Here is a 21,747-nt window from a genome sequence, read left to right as displayed (position 1 = left end):
GACGTCGTATTTATTTAAGAAAACGACGAATATCAAGGCGACTATATATTGCCGCCTGGCGCTTTTCGCGTATGTCACCAACGGCAATATATTGCCGCCTGGCACTTATCAGACGCGATCTATGGCGGCAATGTATTGCCGCCTGGCCCGGAAAGGGTTAAATATTTCACCCTAAACTATACTTATCTGGGCATGAAACATATAGTTGAATTCTTTTTGTTTCATAGTAAGATCCATTCATATGGTGAAATGTGTTTGTCTGGACATGAACTATCGTGTGATATATCTTAGCCTAGAGAGTTACAGGACACTGTATGAATTAATACGATCAAATAATTAAGTTCTAATAAATTAATATTTGTCTTTATAAAAGTAAATACTTTTAAAGACCATTATTTTTTTTATCCCCCAGAAAGTCCTTTTTCCTCATAGTGCTACGCGGACACATCATCTATCTGGGATATCCCAGTTCTCCTAATAGCTTATTCCTAGTCAAACTACTGTATACACATTAGATGTAAAAATTAAAATTATTAAAAGAGTTAACTCTTTATCTACAAATTTTCCACTAACAAACGTACCTGACCAAATTTAAAAATTAACACTTAAATTTTGTCTTCAATTTGTTATTGTATAACATTACCTTATAAAATGCTGTATCTTATTTTAGAGAATTAAATAGAGATTCTCAAATTTTAAATAAAAAGTACAACTAAAATATAATTATTTAATAAAACATTATATATATATATATATATATATATATATATATAAAATTTCAATAAGCATTGAATCACAAAAAGTACTTGCTCCGCCGGGAGTCGAACCCGGATCTCTCACTTGCCGGGTGAATGTGCTACCATTACACCACAGAGCGCTTACTTTTTCCGATTCAATTATTTTGTATTTGGCCGTATCTGTCACATATGCGTTTAAATAAGCAAACTAATATATGATCGGAAGACCAAATACCTGTCAAATGACTTTTATTTACATTAAATTGTATAAATGGCAATAGCCTTATTTAATTTCAATAAACATTGAATCACAAAAAGTACTTGCTCCGCCAGGGAGTCAATTATATAATATATATTATATACATATATATATATACACATATATATATATATATATATATATATATAATATATATTTTAATAAAAAATATATAAATATATGGACATTTGTTACTCCAAACAAGAAGTGTGCATGGATTGGTTACTAATTCGCTTTCATGATAAAGAACAAAACTTTCAGCATTCATAGTTAGAAACTATTCTTTTTTCTCCACCATATTTTACAATGTTTATTATGTTAGCCTATTCCTAGTGGTATACTGAATAAGAAATAAAAAGAAAATTAATGTAATTAAAAAAATATATAAAAATAAATTAGCCAATTACACACATTATTGTTATTTAAATAACGTACGAGGTCTGTTCAAAAAATATTCGACCGCCGACCAGTAGGTAGCCACGGCGTAACCGACCGGGTCGGTCCTGTTATTGGGGGGGAGAGGCGAGTCTAATCCTTCCCATATTAAGCATTGAATACGATCCGGTCACTCAGTGAGTGACAGCGCTTTGTTCTGTACAGTACTGCCATGTGTGTGCGTCGCATTTCAATATGACTGAACGTGTTGAGCAGCGCATTTGCATTAAATTTTGCCAAAAACTTGGCCATTCAGCATCAGAGACGATTACTATGATACGGAAAGTTTATGGTGACGTGTCTATTGGCGATACACAAATAAAAGAGTGGTTTAGGCGGTTTAAAAATGACCGCATATCAGTGGAGAGTGATGACTGATCTGGCAGGCCTTCAACGGCCAGAAATGCTGAAAATGTTGAACGTGTTCGTGCAGCAATTAATGAAAACCGTCGATTGACTGTCCGAGAGCTGGAAGAAGATTTAGGAATACCAAAATCGTCAGTTTGTAGCATTTTACACGAAGATTTAAAAATGAACCGTGTTTCGGCAAAATTTGTTCCTCGGCTGCTGACAGAAGACCAAAAGAACTGTTGAGTTGCAAATCGCACAGGACAATCTGGATATGATAAAAAGTGACCCAGGGCTATTTAAAAAAGTTATTACTGGTGATGACTCATGGGTTTATGGCTACGACCCTGAAACAAAGGCTCAATCTTCACAGTAGGAAAACTCGCGAAGAGCAACGGCTGAAAAAAGCAAGACAAAGTTGAAGCAATGTCAAGACAATGCTGACAGTTTTTTTTTTATCAGGGTGGCATTGTTCATCACGAATATGCTCCAAGAGGCCAGACAGTGAATAAGGAGTATTATCTTGAGGTCCTAAGGCGGCTACGAGATGCAGTGCGAAGGAAATGACCTGAACTATGGAAAAGCCGTGACTGGATCCTGCACCACGACAACGCGCCAGCTCATTCCTCAAATCTTATTCAGTCTTAGTCAAACACGACATCAACCAACTACGACAGCCTCCCTACAGTCCTGACATAGCTCCTTGTGACTTCTGGTTATTTCCGAAATTAAAAATTCCTTTGAAAGGAAAAAGATTTGACGATGTTGAACAAATAAAACTAAATGCGACGAAGGACCTGTTAGCCATTCCGCAAAATGAATTTAAGGAGTGTTTCCAGAAGTGGGAGGAGCGTTGGAATAAGGTAGTGGCTTGTGGAGGCGAGTACTTTGAACGGGACCAGATTGCCGTTACCGCCGAGTAACGTCAGTTCATGCCAGACGTCAAGGTCGGATACTTTTTGGACATAGTATAGTAACATATTTTTTACCCTGAAGACATACAAAAAAAAAATGTCTTAAGGCAAGCAATATGCACATAAAATCATTACTGCACATAAAAAGTACCTTATTATATTGAAAACTATGAGTATGTTTTGCGAAAGGAAATAAACGTAATCGGTCAAAAACAAATTAATAAACACAATCAGTTTGCAAATAACGATTGTTTTTAAAATTTGAATTAAGTTAATTAAGCAAATGATAGTATTTTTTTAATACAATGTTGACATAGAACAGTTGATTACATTTAGCAGACTTTTTCGATCAATATTTCACAACTTTATAGCCTAAGATGGGATTTTTTCACTACTTTAGAGACTGGTGGGGCGTAGCCCGGAGGTATGTTTGAAATAATAATTGGTCTATATTCATACTAGGAATGCAAAGAATATCCATGTTAAGTTTCAGTAGATTCGGTTGAATAGTTTGCCTAGTTTGTTGTCTAGTTGAATAGTAAAGACAAAACAAACAAAAAGCCACTTTGAATTTGTAAAACTATTAGGATTTGTAAAGTTTGTGTATATTATATTGTAAGTAAACAATAACAATGTTTAAAGAAGTAATTGAGATTTATGTTAGACCTAAGATTTAGGATGCTTAAATTTAACATCCTACATCGACATGGTGATGTCGATTTCAATATCCAAAAGTTTTGTACATATAAATTACGTTCACCTACAGGATTCATCTCATGTCGCTCTTTGTTCATGTTTTAATGTGTGATTTGAAAGAAATAAAGATTATGATTCCTGATATAAAGCAAAATGAGGTCATTGTTTTGTTTCTAAATGATAAATTGTTTTTACATATGTGTACATATCATAATTTTTTAAAGTTTTACACAGATTTGCAAGAACTGGAAAGGGATTGAAAAAATCATACCAGATTATTTATTAGAAAGATATATATTAAAATTAACTACTATGTATACTCATTATTTTTGAGTTGGAATATTACTGTAGTGACCGTAGATCCAGTTTTACCTCCAAATTGGAATTTATTATCATCTTTAAATTCCTGCGGTATGTACTCAAAATCTGTAACAAACACATAAATAAATTATATGGTTTATAGACAAAGCTCAAACCAATGGAAAAAACATTCTTTTTATTGATATATCACAACATTAGGTTGTGTCATCAATGTCAGTATTGAATAAAATGAATTTTTTTAATTTACACTACATGTTTAATCTAATATGTTAATTAATTTGAAAACAAACACTCCAATAATACAATTTTTATTTTTGTGAAGCCTTTCGGGTTCAAGAAACACATAATCAGATCCATATAACTAAAATAAAAGTGGTAAAAATACAATTTTGTAATTAAAAATACAAAGAGATTATATTTTAAAACATTAAAGTATTTCTATTTAAATGTAAATCATAAAGTAAATATTTAATTAGATCAAAAAAGTCATAGTGAATTTTCAAAAGACTCAGGTTCATTATTTACTAGATTATTTTGGTTCTAATTTATAAAAAATTGTTTCATATGCATTGAAGAATTTTTTAATTTTGGAATTCAATAATTTAATAATTTAGCATTGGAAAACAGGGTTCAGTTTAAAATGCATGTTTTGCAACGACCGATCTTGTTTAACCCTCCATCGGGCGCTTAAAATTAGAAACACCATCAGGCGCTCACGGAGGTTTCCTCCAGGTTAGTGAATAATGGATATTATAGTCGTTTAAACTGTTTTTATTTGTTTAAATATTCATACGATTTAATTACAATGTAATATATTCATTTTTAGAATTTAAATAAAAATTACTCTCTTATGTAATGAATTTTCCAAATAAGAATTTCGAAATTTAAAAAACTGTTATTGTATAGTAACAACATGATTTATTTTAAGGAATATTGCAATTAATTGTAAAAATGTTTAACCTTCTGTAATAATATATAGAAATTAACTTAGTTTTTCACTTCTTACAAAAACAACTTACTTCAATTTTTGAGATATTATACAATTATAATGTCAATTATTATTCTAAAATCAAAATTTATTCTTTACTAAACATTTTTGAACACTACACAAAGTTTCAAAACATTTTCCTTCTGGTTCTTATAACGACAATGTTCACTCCATAAACAGTACTGAAATGTTCCCTAGCACACGGGTACTGTACTGACAATTCTCTCGTCTTCATTCTCCATTTCACAAAATTCAAATAAAATATATTGTAAAACTTAAAAAGAACCCATCACAGGTCAGGCATTTAGGCGCACACGGATTATTACTACATAAAAACTAAACACTATAAGGCGCTCACGGAGATTTCGTCCAAACACGACATCGGGCGCTCACGGAGGAATCGTCCAGTCTCGCACGGAAGTAGACCTCATACTGACAGATTTTGACAAAGATAAGCGGGAGGCTATTGTTTCGCTTCCCCGAAAGATTGCCGTGAAGTACACTGCGGGACACGACTGCCAACATCAGAAAAGTAGTACTATTTTTAATAATAAACAATACACGGAGGAAAACTCCGTTTAGCGCCCGATGGAGGGTTAAACATGCTCTATGTTTCTTAACTCACTTTTTAAACTTCCTTTTTGTTTGGTTAATGCATTTTAAATCACAATTGTTATAATTAATTTGATAAATTCCAGAGTTTTCTTCCTCATTTAGTTTATTCTTAGGATTCCTAAAATGTTCTTTAGTTTACTTTTGGAATTTGTAGATACATTGATATTAAAGGTTTGGGCTTTCATGTGGAAATAAAATTGTGTTGAAAAAGAATTGTTTTACTTTTCTTTTTTTTTAATAGTGCTTACTTTCTGAACACGCCTCATAAAACTGCTATTTGAAGCCAGCAGTCGACTTTAGTTTAAACAACGTATTTAATATCTGGTTGACAACACTGTCACTAATTTTAATGATTTGATAAAATAATAATATAACTATTTCTATTTCTATATATAGTAAAAATATAGTACTTATTATATAGTAAAAAAGGGGAAATAATAAAAACATGATTTTAAATTATGGTTTTAACAATAATTCATACTTTTTAGGTCATAAGTCAAATAATTTCTTTTTAACATTTCATATTAAATTTGTTACTTCAACAGCTTTGTATACATATTTATATTTCCCGCATACCAGTTCATTTATAACTACTCTCGAGATATTAAAAATTATACAATTTTAATACATACCACTTTTAAATTCATGTAAAAGCTCCTCCTTTGTCCAGTTACATGATGAGATCACAAACCTTCCAAGAGGTCTAAGTAGCTTCATCAAGTTAGCTTTGTATGCATCCCTCTTAGCACGGGCATTTTCTGGGTCAATACTGATTGCATCATAAGTACCTTTGTCAATGACAACTGCATAATCTTTTAATGCTACCTCTTCATTGACAATATCAAGGACCTGGAACGTAAAATATAAATATCAATACAACTCCATAAAAATATTTATAACAAGAAAAGTTTATGGATGTTATTTCTTACTTTTAAACACTATATTAATGGTATATACCAAACAACAACAAAGGTAAAAACTATGCGTAATGTACAGGTTGTTGTCTAGAAGTTATCCAAGGCAACTATCTACAAGAATTACAAAATATTCTTGACCCAAAAAATTACCTTGTCTACTAATCTCTTAATATATAGAGGTAGTGAATTAAATTTGCTTCCTTGGGATAAATATTTCCAAAATGCCAACAATTTCTCAAAATACAGAAAAACCTATGATTCAACTATCTTTCAATTGACAGAAGAATTTAATACACCTAACCTCAAAATGCTGATATGCTCACCTATGGGATGTGCCAGGGACATTATCTTACCTGTACATTTGTAACTAATCTATTGAGATTCAAAAAAATAACCAGAGCCACAGGATTATCAAGAACTATCACAGATATTGTTTTTAACACTCAAGGTTTATAAAAATTTGCAGCAAACAATAACCAGTCAATAAATCAAAAATGTTAAGGAACATTCTCACAATATCAAGTGATATAAGTATCTCAATGACCAATACCTTGTGTGGATTTGACTTTTGTCTCAAGGAGGTTTACTTCTCACACACTACAGCACAGACACCTGGTGATCTGTGCTAACAGCCATTGTTCTCCCTTTCCCTGATACCTACACGCCACAACTGCCAACCTCAGTGATTAGTGGAGAAGCATTAATTCAATAGGTTTTTAAACTTCTGTCTTTGATAATAAAAGTGATAAGCTCATGAATGTTATTGAAAGAGTATGTAATAATTATTCAAGTGGGCTGTCCAGTGACATAATTATGTGTTTCAAAAAATTATAATTTACACTCCAATTCAAATAGCAACTTAGATTATTCCAATGTACAAATTTTTAAATATTTATAAAAGCTAAGTGAATTTATTTCAGAAATTTAATAGTGTCTGTAGGATCAACAAAATTAAATATGTGTAAAAATAAAAATCAATCCTGGTTTTTACACTTAAATATCAACGTTTACACAAATAATTATGTTCATAGTAACTAATGACTGCATTAAAAATTTCAATGTCATATGATTAAATAAACACAGGCTCAGTGAATGTAATGTAACTTTATGAAATAATTTAGAAACTTTTAAAATTACTTCTGATCAGAGAACAAAAAGAGAAGGGAAGATCTAATAAAAGAAGTATCCTAAAAAATTGAGTTTAAATCAAGACCCTAAATTTTTAAATGAAGAAACATTTTTGGAATGCAGTTTTGTCGAAGTTGTTTGGTGAAAAACATAATTTATATCAATTTATCGAATTAAAAATGTAGATGTATAGATAGTGTATTTTTATATAAACTTAAAAACTTACTAAATAAACTTTTTCATGAAATAACATTAAAAGAAATATATTAATTGATATATTTATTGCTGTAGATCATACCATGGATTTTCTAACAAATAACATTAGCATGGAATGAAACATTATTTTGATTCTCCTAAAAGAAAATTACACCAATAATTATTTTCTGGATATATATTTTCAAACATGAAATCAATAACAAACCAGTCTGAAAAAGTTGCCATTAATAAAGGCATCCCTGACTATGAAGCTCTTATTATCCCTTGTTGAAATAAAACTCAGTAAATAGCTTAATAAATAAAACTTGTTTATTGAAGAAACTTTCATAATGACAATTTTAAATCACTCTAACCCATTGGCCTCCTTTAATGGGTTGCACACCCAAGACATCAAGTTAGGATCTCTGCATGGTCTAAGACATTCCTCTCGGATACAGGAGTCACAGGTTCGATTACTGTAGCTGACATTAGGGATTTTTGCAGTCTGGTGTAAACGTATGAGTCACTAGTCTGTAGTAAAGCTGGTGGTGGGAGGGTCAACCTTAGATTAATGGTGATTGGATTGGGTGGAAGTTGACAAAATCAGTGTAGCCTTGTATAAATTTACCTGGCCCAAAACATCTGTTTTACATTTTTTTGTCTTTACTATTAAAAAACACTTGATTTGTGTTATTTTATGTTTTGCAAATTATTGTATAAAGAGAGTGGGTAACATCATTACAATGGTGTTGTACCCTGTATCCAGTACTATTTCCAAAACTGTTGTAACATTAATACAAATAGACCAAAGAATTCTTTTTTTGCTGTAAAATTGTATTGTTGTATGAAATGTTTGTTACAACACTGTGAGCAAATGATGACACTGATGTAGTTTTTTTTTTTTTTTTTTTTTTTTTTTTTTTTTTTTTTTTTTTTTTTTATGACTCATAATGCTGCATCTTGTTTTCTGTTGGCAATTAGTGTTAAGAGTTATATTTCTTTTTGCTGATTTAAAAAGAATTAGCAAAAATGAGTAGTTCATTTGCAATTATGAAACTACTTAAAAACTGTGTACTGCTACTAATTAATCTGTATTTTAAGTATTCTAGGCCATATTTAGTGCAGATTTTACTAAAAATGCACTAAATTTCATGATAATCAGTATACTATCCTGTAAAATTGCTCATCATACTCTTAAAATTTGTACAACCCTGAATAGGTTTATGGTCTTTTAAGAAGTTTTAAAATAAATTAAGCCCAACAAATCTGTAAAAATTACAAAAGTATGTGTTTTTAAAATTTTCTGTGTGTTTTAAATACTAAATATACTAAATATTATTGGAAATATTAGTAAAATCTGATAGAACAGTTTATTTACAATATAATTCCCAATACCTCTGCTACATTAAAAATAAATTTTAAAACTCAAGTGATACAACAAAATTTAAAAAAAACCATATCAATGTGATTAAAAAAAGTTTTTTTGCATATTTTAGTTTACAACCTGCAAAAATACAAGTTTGTACTTTTAGTTTGTTATTTTCAAATAGTATAAGATACGAGGGCTGTTTTTTTTTCAAGTTCCGTTTGTTTCTCCAAATAACCAGCGTAGTGGCGGGAGGCGGGGCTGCGTGTTGTGCAATTGCGCCGCCGCTCCCCCACTACAACCAACGCCGTTGCCGGCTCCAATCCATCAGTCGTAGCCGAGCTACGGGCGAGTAAAGATGGCCGCTACGATCAATTCTCCCGCCAGTTGTGAGTTGCGAAGTGTGATTCGTTTCCTTCAAGCTGAAGGATGTAGTGCTGCTGAAATCCATCGCAGAATGAGTGTTGTGTATGGTGAACACTGTATGAGTGATAGCGCGATAAGAAAATGGTGTAGGCTATTTGCTGAAGGTCGAACAGACGTCCATGACGAAGGCGGTCAAGGACGCAAGTCGGTCGCTACTGCAAGTTTGGTTGAACGAGTTGACCAAGCGATCCGGGAGAAACGGAGGTTTACAATTGATGAACTTTCTACCGAATTTCCAGCCATTTCAAGGTCTTCCTTGTACAAGATTGTGACCACCGAGCTAGGGTACCGAAAATTGTGTGCCCGTTGGGTACCCAAAATGTTGAGTGAGGATCACAAAACGAAGCGAATGGCGTCAGCCCTAACTTTTCTGACGCGATATGACAACGAGAAAGACAGTTTTTTAAAGTCTATTGTTACTGGGGATGAAACTTGGGTCCTGTATGAAAATCCAGAAACCAAGGAACAATCAAAGCAATGGATGCACACTCACTCCCCTAGCAAGCCCAAAAAATTCAAGCAGACTTTGACCAAAAGGAAAACAATGGCTACAGTGTTTTGGGACCAAAAAGGTGTGCTTCTGGTTGAGTTCATGCAACAGGGAACAACGATAACAAAGGAATCATACTGTGAGACTCTACATCGCCTCCGGAGAGCAATACAAAACAAACGGAGAGGAATGCTGTCATCCGGCGTGGTCCTGATCCACGATAATGCACGACCGCATAGTGCCAATGTCACAAAACAACTTCTGCAAAAGTTCAAATGGGAAGTTTTCGACCATCCGCCGTATAGTCCTGACTTGGCGCCCAGTGACTATCACCTCTTTCGAGAAATGAAGGCGTGGTTAGGTGGACGACGCTTCGCTGACAACGAAGAGCTTCAAGCAACTGTAAGGGTCTACCTGAGCTCACTGGCGGCAGACTTCTTCGAGGAGGGTATAGGAAAGCTTGTCTCTCGCTACGACAAGTGCCTCAACATTTTTGGTGACTACGTAGAAAAATAAGTAAGAAATTACGAATCTTTTGGTAATAAAATCATCTTTTTATCTCAATGTGTTTATTATTTATGGCCTATCGGAACTTGAAAAAAAAACAGCCCTCGTACATCACTGCAAGCCTGAGTTGTAGCAAACAAACTTTTGTTTAATGCGCTTAGGTTCAAGATATATTGTTTAAAAATTGCACAAGTAAAGACTAGTTTCTTGCAATAACAATGGTATTAAAATTATTATTTGAGATCTCTATATATTATTAAAAAATAATAAAGTGAAACAGAAAGGTCTGCAATGATGTGTCTTATACTACAGTAATTTGAGCTTAATATAATGCATAATCACAATATATCCACAAAACACAGTACTGAAGTCCAAATAAGTTCATAACAATATTTAATTTAAACCAAAAATAAATACTAGTAGAAGGGAACAACAGGTTCTAGGAAATTCAAGTGGAAAGGGTGAAAGGAAAAGGGCAACTTTTATTTGCTTCTTATTAAAATAGAGATATTAAATAACCAAAAATAAGAAACTGTAAATTCATTCTGGAAGGAAGTTCAGCGTTGTGTTCCATGGGATCAGTACTGGACCCTTGTTTGTTTGTGATATATATGCATGATCTGCCTAAAGCCACAAAAAATTAAAATTTTCCACTACACAGATGACATTATGAAGGAATCAGGATTTTTCCGGACATTTGCTATTGTACAGTGGTACAAAATATTAGTAACACTACGTTTTGAGATTTTCAATCCGATCTCTTCCTCAGGTGAACAACTAACCTAGCACATAACTACAATCTAAGTTTAAATATCATACTAGACGTTGTGACATGTATCAGTCAGGAATCATAATAACCATGTTGTGTGTCAACCCTATGTTTACTAACTCTAAAACATGCATTTATTAATATCAAAACACTAATTTTAACTAATCTAAAGAATACTGGTATGATTTGTGCTTTACATTGTGTACTTTTACTAGTCCAGTATTGCTATTTAACATTGTGTACTTTAGCTAGTTAAGAATTACTATATAACAATTTCAGGCCCATGCGTTTGTGTTACTACTTTACAATAAGTGTAAATATCATTACAGTGAATCTTCACGTGAGGCTGAGTATTAATGCCAATGTTTCATAATAAATGTATGCGGTAAGCCAATATTAATAATTTTTTTTATTTACCAGAAATTTGATGTGTGCAACCCCTTTGGTAAAAGCTATTGTCTTTGCCAACTCAATAGCCTTTTCTGAATAATCAACGCCAGTCAGGTTGGTGTGTCCTCTATCCGCCTAGAAAAAATATTCCTTATAATAATAGTTTATAAGTTAACTTTGTATGAAGAAATGTAACAATTTTCTGATACACTTGTATGAGAATAACCAATAACAAAAACTCAACTAGCTCATACAAAGTAACTTCAAAAACTAAACATCTTGGATAACCAAAAGTGTTATTACAACTAGTGATGGTCTCAAAGTACGAGGCACGTCCAGAAAGTAAGTGTACTGATAATCTCGCAGCTGTAGGGAATACTTTTTCGACATGTTGGCAACACTGCCGCGTAGCCTAAATACTCCCCTTCAAAACGAGACCAATCCGAAGTTTTTGTGTTGAAAACTCTTGTCACAGTAGCATCTCTCGCAAAAAATGTCGATCGTATCTCCCGCCAAGTGCGAAAATCGCGCCGTCATTCGCTACCTCGTTGTGAAGTGAAAAGCTATGGTTGAAATTTATAATGAGGTGAAAACTGTTTAGACTGACTCTTAGTTTCAGGTGTGTAGTGGGCAACCCAAGTTTCATCTCCAGTAACAATAGAGTAGAGAAAATGATCGTCTTCGAGTTCGTAGCGTTTTAAAAACTCTTTGGAGCTCTGCACTTGATTCAACTTGTGTTGTTCAGCTGTTTTGAGACCCACCTCGCAGACAATTTCCAATATCCGAGAGTTTCTGTGATTGTTTTGTGTATCAGGGATCTGGAGATTTGTGGAAACATTGCAGAAAGTTCATCTAACGTCAATCTGCGATCGTCACGGACCGCATTCTCAATTTTTTCCACAAGTTCGTCAGTCACAGTTGAAGGTCTTCCTCACTCCTGATGGTCATGCACGGAAGTATGGCCATTTTTAAACTCGTGACACCACTTGTACACGCTCGTACGATTCATAGCTCCATTACCATAAACATTGTTCACCTTACTCTAAATTTCAACCGAAGCTTATCCCTTCACAACAAGGTAGCGAATGATGCCGCAAATTTTGCACTTGGCGGGAGATACGATCGACATTTTTCGCGAGAGATGCTACTGTGACAAAAGTTTTCAATGCACAAACCTCGGATTAGTCTCGTTTTGAAGGGGAGGATTCAGGCTACACGGCAGTGTTGCCAACATGTCGAAAAAGTATTCCCTACAGCTGTGAGATTACCAGTACACTTACTTTCTGGGTGCTTCGTATTAGACACATAAAGAAAAATCAAGCTATAAGTTCCAAAAATATAACACAAAAATGTTTATAGTAAACCATTTGATGACCAGTAAGTAACATATTGCCACTAAACTTTTTGAGGCTTATGTCATACAATATTAACTCTATAACTGGCAGTAATTTTGCCCTAACTGGCAGTGTCTGGCCAATTTGTATACCATTTTAATAAAATCTTTTTTCACTGTTAACCTACCTGTATTTGGTATCATCTTGTTTACAATGAACAGAACACTATGATACATGATACTTATCAAGAAATAAATATTTTTACTCGTCATGTTATGTAAAAATTGTATAACAGAAAAGATTATTACATAAAGAAATTTAAAACCCAAGTACCACAAATATAATCTACTTTTAGAAAAAGTATAGCTTTATATGTGTTATTTAATTAGTAAATTTTTATAGTGCATAAACTGAACATAGTAAATCAAAATACATTGTTTGCAATAATGAAAACATAAATTTATTTGTTTAAATAACGGTTTTATATAAAACAACAGTTCTATTTGCATACTAATATTTAGTTAAGGACATGGTCCACAAAGAGCATAGTCTACAATCCAACACCACAATCACAATACTTGACCGAACAAAGATAGCTATGATAAATAAAAATAATATTAAGTATAAATAATATGATAAGTAGAAATAAAAATTATATATTTTTAATTGAGTTTGTTACATTTATGTAACAAACATCTGTGACATCACAGTCGACATAGACTAATGAAAAAAGCATTATGATATTAAGTATTTCTTTCCATTTACAATGGTTTATAAAGCACATGGATAATCACCTGTACACATACTATAATATATTACGAGAATTAGCGATGCTAATCAACGTAATATGCGTTTATGCCAGTTGAGTTAAAACTAAAGTATGTTTCAGCATACTAGATAGTCAATAATTTTATCTGCTTCAGTTTTACATTTCGATGACTATTTTTGGGACCTTAACTGTTTTTGTCAACATCTAACAGCATTCCTATTTTAATAAAGTTAAGGCTTTACTGTTTCACCTAGAAGTGAAACTAAAACATGGTGGGGCAACAAAGGAAGATTATTAAACATTGAGAAAAACATCATAAATGGTTTACTCAAGGTGCAGTGAAGATTGCCATGGACTTTACATGGCAAAACATATCCGCATAATCCATTTTTAGCTCAAAGAACCATCAATATACTTAATAAACTCTTCTCTTATATCAGGTAATTTTCCATAAAAACTACCTACTTCTAAAGTTATACCAATTTTTTTTTAAAGTAAAGGTAAAGGTAATAGAAGGTATATCTCCTGTTACAAGCCAGTATCGATTCTGTCTTTTTCTCAAAAACTGAGCGTATTGTCTACAACCAACTTCTAAAATATTTTGAGTTCAATACATTAACAGATGAAGAACAACATGGGTTTTGCTGGGCAAATCCACTATTACAGCTGGGATTGAGTGTATTAAAAACATAATCAATTCAGTGGATGCAGGAAAGAAAGTGGTAGGGATTTCTTGACCTATCACATGTTTTTGACAATGTATTTTACAAATTGTTATTAGATAAACTGAAAGAATTGGGTATAAACAAAAAAGAACTCAATTGGTTTACCTCTTATATCTCAGTAACAGGAAACGATATGTGGAAACACAATTTACAAAAAATAATTTAAGCTGTAATTATATAAGAAAAATTGTGCCAAGTCAACAAACAGTAAGGTATGGGGTCCCACAAGGCTCAATATTGGGCCCCCTACTTTTCATTTGTTATCTGAGAGAAATTACAAAACATACCACTCTAAGCAAAATTTGTTTATATGCAGATGACACTAACATGATAGTGACGAACGAATCTCCAGAAGACATCGAGATTTCTGCTTATATCGACTTGGCAGCTATCAAAGAGTTCTTAAATAATCACGATTTATTATTGAACTCAAGTAAATCAAACTTTATAACATTTTTCCACAAAACAAAATAGACATAAAATTTAACTATTAGTTATAGTAGGCAATGGTCTTATAGCACAAGAAAATTGTACAAAATTTCTAGGTTTGACCATAGATGAAAACTTATCTTGGAATAAACATGTTTAGAATATTTTTAACAAAATCTTATCTGGAATTTATGCCTTCCGTTGTATGGCAAAGCTGTGTGACTTGTATGCTTTGAGAAAAATGTATTATGCATTAATCCATTCACATCTAGCATATGGGATTAGTATATTTGGTGCAACATGAAAAATTTTAGATAAAATATAAATAAAGCAAAAGAAAGCAATTAGAGTTATGTTAAATTTAAATAGACATGATTCAGTAAAACATTTCTTCTGTGAGCTTAAAATCTCTACCATATATACCTAATATGCGACAGAAGTAATAAAATTCGTAAAAAGAAACTCTGCTCAATCTCAAATAGCTCGTCATGACTATAATGCACCTAACAAAATTATCAATGACAAAACACAGTTTGACATTTTATGAAATGAAAACTGATTATATGAGGGAAAGATTTTAAAACTATTTAACTAAGGAAATAAAAAAGAAACTAATTATAACAAATTTAAAATAAAAATAAAAGAAGTATCTCACAAACAAAGCACTTTACTCTAGTAATGAATTGGTAGATGAGGGCAGAGAATAATTGAGGCGATAGTTTTAAATGCGAACAATGTACTGAAAATAAATGTAAATATTAGTTTTAGGTTAGTTTTAGAAACTCATATTTTAGTATTATTATTGACACTATTCATATACATCAATGTATTGTATAAAAAAAAAAAAATTGATGGAATAAAGATGATCCTCTCCCTCCCTCTCCCTCTCTCAACCTTGGCAATGAGCTCAGGACTCTGGATTTCAAGAGGGAGTGAGGGAGGACATAGGCATCAATAGGTCAACAGCATCAAAGACAATTTCATCAGTTATGACAGCAATTTGAGCAAACCGAGATGTGGATCACATTTCCTGCACCTACAGAAGAATTGACATTGAGAAAACTACATTGCATTGTAAGTAGCAATTAAAAAATCATATTACAACAATTAAATTAAAAAATTACATTTAAATAAGACTTACCAAACCCAATAATAACACACCATTTCCACATCCAAGATCTATGATAGGATCATCTTTTTTCACGTCTTTCAAACAAATTTCAAATTCTCTGGAAAAAATATGTGATATAATTAAAAAATAAACTTTATTTACATCTCTAGTTAATTCCTGACATAAGTATTTCACCTCATAAATTAAATGCTAAACTCATATGTGCCTACCTCTCTATTTCTGGAGTGCAGATACCATCTAAATTGTTATTTATGTCTCATGTCTACAAGATAATGGGCTTTTTATTTTTATTACATTACAGATATTTTACAAGTATAAAATCAATTTACTCATATGTGCCATAAATGGGATACAAGATAAAAGTCCAGATCATTATTTACGTGCTAACTTGACTAGTAATAATATTGATCAGTTTATATATAATTAGTATAAAATCAGGTTGACTCATACCTTTCTACACCTCTCTATTTATAGGACACAAGGTACTGTTAGTTGAAGATGTCTAGATATTGATTATATTTTCGCAACTAGTATAAATCTGATTGACTCATATCGTTCACTGCTTCATTAATGGGGAACAAGATATCCTCCTATTTGTTAATGATATGTAATACTGTCTAATAGATATTGGGCTTTAGTATATAATCAGTATAGAATATGTTTATACTAATTGTCCTTAAATCTCGTCTCTAAAGTATCTCTTTCAACCTTCTCCTGAGCAATTATGAATTTTAAAATTAATTTGGTTACATGCTTACTTTGTAAAATTTACAGTTTTTTTTTTATTATTACACCATTTTATGCCATATTTAGGCTATTTTTTTTCATATGGGAAAAATATGTTATACAATTATTTCAAAACATTAAACAAATGTTTTACTAATTTCTGCCCACAATGGCACAGTTGATGGTTCAGTGATATGGTGATATCAGGGGAAAGCTGGACATCAGTAAACGACTTGTTGAAAGAGAATTTGTTAATGGGAATGAATTCATAAAGAATTTTGAAATAAATTTATGAATTTATTGTATAAAGAACTCACTTTGCAAACCATGCAATATTGAAATACAATACATTTTTGAACATTTATATTTTAAAAGAGAATGGGTGAGTTTATATGAAATTATAAATGGTATTTCTGAATTTCTTATAATGAATGAATAGGGAAATTAACTGTGAATTTAACAATATTTATAAAATATTGTTAATTAACAAAAAAGGATGTTTTAAAAAGTTTGGTAAATATGGTATGTAATGCCTTCTGACATAAGAAGGATTTTAAAATACTTCCATTTTACATCCAAAAGTTCAAAATAATGTATCAATTGATATTACATTCATCAACATTATAACTTATTTTAAAATTAGGAATGGGTTAACGGGGCAAACTTTTTCTTCTCCCTGTGATATAGCAGTGAAGGCAGGCCTAACCAACTACATGGACTCAGACACTAAATTCTCATTAAACATACGTTGTGATGCGGCAGGAGAATAATGACAGTAAGCGTAGCACTATCTCATCACCATACCAGGTAACATAACACTCAGTGGGGAAACATTCAGTGTCTGACACTTCAATGACAAACTTGACCCCGCTGCAAAGCATCCTTAAGAAAACTTAACGTGCTTTGTTATTATTTGCCGTGATTAATAGTGACAGCCACGAATATGTAATTTACCTTAGGTTTGATCAATTCAATAAGTTGTGGAATATATGTATTTAATTAAATAGTTAAATAATCCAATCAATAGTGTTTAAAAAAGTGGTGGAGTCTTCATACTTAAACATATGTCCCAAGTTAGTGCGTCCTCAAAGCACTTTCACAACCACCTTCTCTTCTCTTCAAGAGCTGTACTTCAGTTTGTGCACAAATGAAGACAGCCTGATCTAACTCTTTGTCTTCTCATTACATCTGATCAGGCTGAGCTGAACTAACTGGCTTCTTTCCTATCATCTAAAATTCGACTATTTTGAATTTTGTTCTACTCTCATCTATAAACCACCTTACCTTGATTTATTTTCCCTGCTTTCCAAGTCAAAGTGGAACAACATATGCCAAGGGCTACATGGTCAAGGGAGAGTGTGATTCCTTATATGGCTGTTGTCAGCTGACTGCAGTAATGACGGTATGAGTAAACAAAGCGGCGTGACTTGTTTACCAGGACGTATTTGCTTGTGTTTTACGTTAACCGATTTGATTGTTCATTAGAAAAGTCTTTGTGATTGCAATATGTAATTCTAATGGCATAATTAGTTGTAAAAATGACAGCATGAGATAGTGAAATTGACTGCTGGATGGACTATGACTCTGACAATTGTGTTAGTGTTGATATTGACTATGCTCAGTAGCAAGGAACACCAAATTGTGAGGAAAGTGATGATCATGACATTCTTGGCTGCTCTTCATCTATGGCTATAGGTAATCAAGTACCTGTTACTTATGAATGTCGATGATGAAAATTTTAGTGAACATGAGTTTTTACTACCTAGGACTATTCAAAACGAGTTTGACCAAGGTAGGCCTACAGGGCCTAATAATGGAAACATTGACTTAGAGTTAGGGCAAGAGGATACCATGGAAAGAGAGACATCATTTAGACTATAACAGGCCTTGTGGTATACGTAACTCTAGAAATAAAAAACAGAGGCGGTATCGTTATGCTAATTGGCATTGTGCAGAAAGCTTCTCAAAGGTCTTATTACTCCAAAAACTCCTTACTAGAGAGCCCTATTTTCCCAAACACAATACCTCTTGAGAGACTTGAACTTATATCTAAATATTTAAATTTTTGTGATACAAATGAATTTAATTTACCCCAAGGATCCAAAAAGTTATTGAAAATTAACTTGTTTGATCATCTAAACAAGAAATTTAAAACATCATACAAGTTGGACCAAAATGTTTATATTGATGAATCTCTAACTTTTTGGAAGGGGAAACTATCCTTCAAATAATATGTTCCACTAAAAGCTTCAAAATACTAAATAAAAACTTTTGAACTATGCGAGTCATCTACATGTTTCACATGGTCTTTCCTTGTGTATGATGATATCTTTACATGCCCGATAATACCACAAACTACATTGAAATCTACTGCAATAGTTCTGACATTGTTAGAGAACCCATTCTCGAAAAGGATGGGTGGTATAATTCACCAGATCTCTCCCTGGTACTAAAATCCAAAAAAACTGACACATGTAGAACTTTAAAACTAAATAGAAAAAATGTACCAGAGGAAGTCAAAAAGGCAAATTTAGAGGAGGGTCAAATAAATACTAACTACTCAGATCCAGTTAAGGTAATGAAATGGAAGGATAAACGACTTGCATCTCTTATATCAACATTTCACTTACACAACATGGTTACAGAAACAAATAAATCAGGCATTCAAGAGTAAGCCAGCATTGGTGTTTTTGACTATAACAAACAGATGGGTGGGATGGACAAAAGAGAGAAAATTTAGCATAGTTTTCTTAATTGAAAGGGAAAAAGGGCCAAAAATGGTACATCCAAATTTTTTAAGAATTTTGATTATTACAGTTTTTAGATTCTGTTATAATTTTTAAGACCCACAAGCCAGATGATGAACAATTACTGTTAGGCTCCAACTAACTAAAAGGCATTTTTGACAAGTATGGAGCTGTACTAGCTAGGCCAGTGCATGGATGCCCCTTAATCGAACCCTGGCCATCAATTTTCTATTATTTCATAAAAGAATAATAATAATAAACCTGGCCATCAAGAATAACAGAAAGGCATTTTTGGAGAAACTCCTGCCAACAGAAATAAAAGGACAGAAGACAGAAGAGGTGTAGTGTTTATGCAAGGAAGAACACGAGGAAAGATTCCTATTTGTAGTGGCCAGACTGCAAGGCAAGGATTTGTTTAGAGCCATGCTTCAAAGATTATAACACCAATAATTTTTAACAGGTATTAAGAATATTAACATGCATGTGATATAGTTTTACAATAAAATAATTAATATGTGTTTATCATGCAATTCTTTATGTGTATTTTTGTGAAAAAAATCATGAGTATTTGACCAAAATTAGCTGTCATTGCATTTTACCTAAACTACAAAGTTATTGTACCAGATTTGTTAAAAAAACATACTGCCATAGAGGTTACATGTACACTATAAGTAGCGTGTCAAAGGGTAAGAAGAAAGCTTCCTATGCTGGAATAAAGTTTATGAAATTGATTCCTAAAGAAATTCAGACTGTTCTCAATACTAACAAATTTTGACCAATGTTAAAAGAGTTTTTGACGCATAAAGCTTTTTATCCACTGGAGGAGTTTCAGATTCATCAAAATGATAACTAAAAATATATGATAATATAAAATTCAGTTGAATGATACTTAAGCTTAATTATATTAATTATTTTTTATTAAATTAAATTGTTAATAGTTTAGAATTAAATCTTTAAAGAATGTTGTAATATTAATGTATTGTGACACTAGTAGTATGGAGCTGCCTCCACCAAGGCAAATATGGCCTATGTGGTTCTTACATCAACTAACTAGAAGGGATACATGGAGTTCCTAAAAGAAGAGTTAGAAGAGATAAATCCCTATTAGAAAAATGAATGAAACTCAAAAGGTTGGCTCAAATAGTATAAAATGTCACAATAAAGGCCTAAAAGACACTTTGTCCCCTTTGAAGAAACAGACTTAAGAAATACGTGTTTTGGTTGATAAAGAGAAAAAAAGAAACATGGAACAGGCAAATAGTATATGTATCAAAATGCTCTAAATCAATATAATAAATAAAAATAAAAGAACATGGAGAAACTTCTGTACATAAAAATATTAACCGTTTACCAGAGGCTAGTAGGTTGAAAATCAACTAGTCTAACCCATTAGTTTAATTGATAAAAGCAAACGGTAGGCTAACAAAGAGTACGAAGGAGACTTTAAACTTACTGCTGGACATGCACATTCCCAGTCTCTTGCCTCAAGATGAGAATTGTTTATCTCTGGATGAGGGTGAGTCTGATCGGGAGGTTGCCAGGCTGCACTTCTTTTAAGGCCTTTAAATCACCAGGGGTAGGTAGATTTTTTCTGGCTCTATTACAAGAAGGGTTAGATTTTTTAATAATCTAATTACTCTCTCTTCAGGAGCATATATGCTTTTGGCTTTATTCAAAAGACCTGTAGGACAGCATTAGTGCTGTTTGTGTTGAAAAAAGAAAGAGACTCATCATAGCATAAGTCATACAAGCCAATCAGCCTAATACCCTTCTATGGTGAAAAATATGAAAAAATTATAAATAGTTTCATAAGGGATGAAACCTTATCGGTAAGCCAACTCAGTCTTTTCAGTATGCATATGTCGAAGGCATGTCAACTACTACTGCTCTCCACAGTTTATTGGAGGAAGTGGAAGACATTTTGAGATTCATTTGAGACAGATAGATAGACAGACAAAAGAAAAATTACTCTAAGAGCGATAGACTTCACTAACCTTCAGCCAATAAGGACATTTTATCACTTAATTTAGCTGAAGCTGATTATGGTAGGTAAGAAACACATTATGTGTGCTGACTGTAGAGTAGTTACATGCACAACACCACCATATAATTACCACTTACTCCAAAACTTATAAAAAAAGTTAATTTTATTGTAAATAGTGTAAATGTATGTGTATATAGCCAACGTTCAGTGCTAAAAAATTTTCTAATTTATCATTAGGATACATCAAATTACAAGGTTAGGTAAAAATGTATATTATTTGTTCTAGTAGTCCACAGGCAATTCTCATCCTCCTCACCTACCATATACACTTCTAATATATTTTCATACATTCATTGTAAGCATATGCCTCCTCTGAACATCGGCAGTAATTATTTTGCAT

The 21,747-nt window shown here is 32.5% G+C and overlaps 1 protein-coding gene across 9 annotated transcripts in view; it reads right to left on the bottom strand.

The window, feature by feature from the left end:
* Positions 1-3,664: 3,664 nt before the first annotated feature.
* The window catches only part of LOC124372303 (EEF1A lysine methyltransferase 2), a 35,024-nt gene continuing 16,941 nt past the window's right edge, over positions 3,665-21,747 (bottom strand). For all 9 annotated transcript variants that reach the window (XM_046830733.1, XM_046830703.1, XM_046830691.1 and 6 more), the window contains exons 4-7: positions 15,900-15,987; positions 11,529-11,636; positions 5,946-6,162; positions 3,665-3,815 (exon numbers count right to left, since the gene is read on the bottom strand). In XM_046830733.1, coding sequence (XP_046686689.1) covers positions 3,700-3,815; positions 5,946-6,162; positions 11,529-11,636; positions 15,900-15,987 — 529 coding nt within the window. In that variant the 3' untranslated portion in view covers positions 3,665-3,699. The remainder of the gene's footprint in view (positions 3,816-5,945; positions 6,163-11,528; positions 11,637-15,899; positions 15,988-21,747) is intronic.

Source organism: Homalodisca vitripennis, chromosome 1 (assembly GCF_021130785.1).
Source record: "Homalodisca vitripennis isolate AUS2020 chromosome 1, UT_GWSS_2.1, whole genome shotgun sequence".
NCBI classification, from domain to species: Eukaryota; Metazoa; Arthropoda; class Insecta; order Hemiptera; family Cicadellidae; genus Homalodisca; species Homalodisca vitripennis.
This window is presented reverse-complemented; position numbering and strand designations above follow the sequence as displayed.